A 2,606-nucleotide genomic window follows, 5' to 3' on the forward strand; every position below is an offset into this window, starting at 1 on the left:
GGTCCAAACTGTCCGGAGCCAAGTTCTCTCGGGACTTCATCCTTATTTCCGAGTTCTCGGAGCAGGTGGGACCCCAGCCCTTGCTGACCATCCCCAATGATACCAAAGTTTTCGGAACTTTTGACCTCAATTACTTCTCCTTACGGATCATGTCTGTGGACTACCAGGCTTCCTTCGTGGGCCATCCTCCTGGCTCTGCCTATCCCAAGCTGAACTTCGTGGAGGACTCCAAGGTGGTGCTGGGAGACTCCAAAGAGGGAGCCTTTGCTTATGTGCACCACCTCACCCTGTACGACCTGGAGGCCCGCGGCTTCGTGAGGCCCTTTTGCATGGCTTATATCTCCGCAGACCAGCACAAAATCATGCAGCAGTTCCAGGAGCTTTCAGCCGAGTTTTCCAAAGCCTCCGAGTACTTGAAGTCAGGCAACAGGAAGGCCTTTGCTGTGGAACTTGAAAAAAAACTGAAAGACTTGGATTACACCAGGACAGTGTTGCACACGGAAACGGAGCTCCAGAAGAAAGCCAATGACAAGGGCTTCTACTCATCGCAGGCAATTGAGAAAGCCAACGAGCTGGCTAGTGTGGAGAAGTCCATCATTGAGCACCAAGACCTTCTGAAGCAGATCCGCTCATACCCTCATCGGAAGTTGAAGGGGTCTGATTGGTGTTCTGAGGTGATGGAGCATGCTCAGGATCAGCCTGACCAAGCACCCACTACTTCTAACCCTGATGAGTGTGCTGACACAGACCTTTACACCTGCAGACCTGCCTACACCCCAAAACTCATCAAAGCAAAGTCCGCCAAGTGTTTTGACAAGAAGTTGAAGACCTTGGAAGAGCTCTGTGACACTGAGTATTTCACCAAGACCCTGGCTCAGCTCAGCCACATTGAGCACATGTTCAGAGGAGACCTGTGCTATCTCCTGACTAGCCAGATTGACAGAGCACTACTAAAGCAACAGCACATAACAAACTTTCTCTTTGAAGACTTTGCAGATGATGATACGATGGTAGAGAAACAAGAAAGCATACCCTCTAAGCCCAGTCAGGACAGGCCACCTTCCAGATCTCTAGAAGAATGCCCAATTCCTCAAGTATTAATTAGTGTTGGCTCTTACAAGTCCAGTGTGGAGTCTGTGCTGATCAAGATGGAGCAGGAGTTTGGAGGTGAGGACTGTAAGGAAGTGGAGGTGGCAGAAATGAGCAGTTTTGATCTCCATGGAAACTTAGACTACCTGGATATGGATATGAAAGGGAGCATCAGCAGTGGTGAAAGCATTGAGGTTCTAGGCACGGAGAAGTCCACCTCTGCGCTGTCGAAGTCTGACAGTCAGGCCAGCCTCGTGGTGCCACTGAGCCCCCAGGTGATCCGGAGCAAAGCGGTCAGCCACAGGACCATCAGTGAGGACAGTATTGAAGTCCTCAGCACCTGCCCCTCTGAGGCCCTCATCCCTGATGACTTTAAAGCCAGCTACCCAAGTGCTATTAATGAAGAAGAATCATATGCAGACGATAATGAGGAAGCCATCCATTTCCAAGCAAGCATCAGCCTAAGCAAGCTGGGTGAGCCAGAGGAGGGCAGTTTAGAAAACACTTCGTCACAAGCAGACTCTTGCTGCATTGGGAAGGAGAGCGACAGTCTGCTGGTGCCACTCACCACTCCAATCCACACACTCTCTGACGAGGATGGAGTAGTGAGCATCCCCCCACAGCGCTACAGGCAGAAGGACCAGGGGTTCTGTGTGGACTATGCAGTGGAAAATGCCAACCCTTCTTCCCGAGACAACAGTTCTGAAGGCTTCCCTGCTTATGAGCTGGACCCAGGCCAACTGCTGGCTAGCAGGGATATCAGTAAGATCAGCCTGGACAACTACTCGGACACCACCAGCTATGTGAGCAGTGTGGCCTCCACCAGCTTGGACAGGACTCCCTCCTCTGCTCATCCCACTGGCCCCTCTTTTGAGAGGCATAAAAAGAGGGCTGGCCAGAATGCCTTAAAATTCATCCGCCAGTACCCCTTTGCCCACCCAGCCATCTACTCCCTGCTCAGTGGGAGGACACTTGTGGTCCTGGGGGAGGACGAGGCCATAGTCAGGAAGCTTGTGACAGCGTTGTCCATCTTCGTCCCCAACTACAGCTGCTATGCCAAACCCGTGAAGCACTGGGTCTCCTCCCCTTTGCACATTACGGATTTTCAGAAGTGGAAGCTTATTGGCCTGCAGAGGTAATTGGTTACAGGTAGTGGGGAAGGGCCTGTTAAACGTACATGCCTCTGGGGGAGGCTAAAAGTTGGTGTGGTGGACCAGAATCAGGAGGTCTGGCTGCCAGTCTGGGCCCAGCACCAACTCACCATTACTTTTGGCAACTCAGTCCCCTTCCGTTTCCTTTTCTTTTTCTTTTTTTATATTTTATTGATTTTTTACAGAGAGAAGGGAGAGAGATAGAGAGTTGGAAACATCGATGAGAGAGAGACATCGATCAGCTGCCTCCTGCACATCTCCTAATGGGGATGTGCCCGCAACCCAGGTACATGCCCTTGACCGGAATCGAACCTGGGACCTTTCAGTCCACAGGCCGATGCTCTATCCACAGAGCCACCCCTGTGT

General features: G+C 51.6%; 1 protein-coding gene across 1 annotated transcript in view; it reads left to right on the forward strand.

Annotated features, from left to right (window-relative positions):
- The window catches only part of SMCR8 (Smith-Magenis syndrome chromosome region, candidate 8), an 11,814-nt gene that overhangs the window by 675 nt on the left and 8,533 nt on the right, over positions 1–2,606 (forward strand). The window contains exon 2 of the mRNA XM_006773977.2: positions 3–2,224. Within this exon, the coding sequence (XP_006774040.1) occupies positions 3–2,224 (2,222 nt within the window). The remainder of the gene's footprint in view (positions 1–2; positions 2,225–2,606) is intronic.

Source organism: Myotis davidii, unplaced genomic scaffold, assembly GCF_000327345.1.
Source record: "Myotis davidii unplaced genomic scaffold, ASM32734v1 scaffold207, whole genome shotgun sequence".
NCBI classification, from domain to species: domain Eukaryota; kingdom Metazoa; phylum Chordata; class Mammalia; order Chiroptera; family Vespertilionidae; genus Myotis; species Myotis davidii.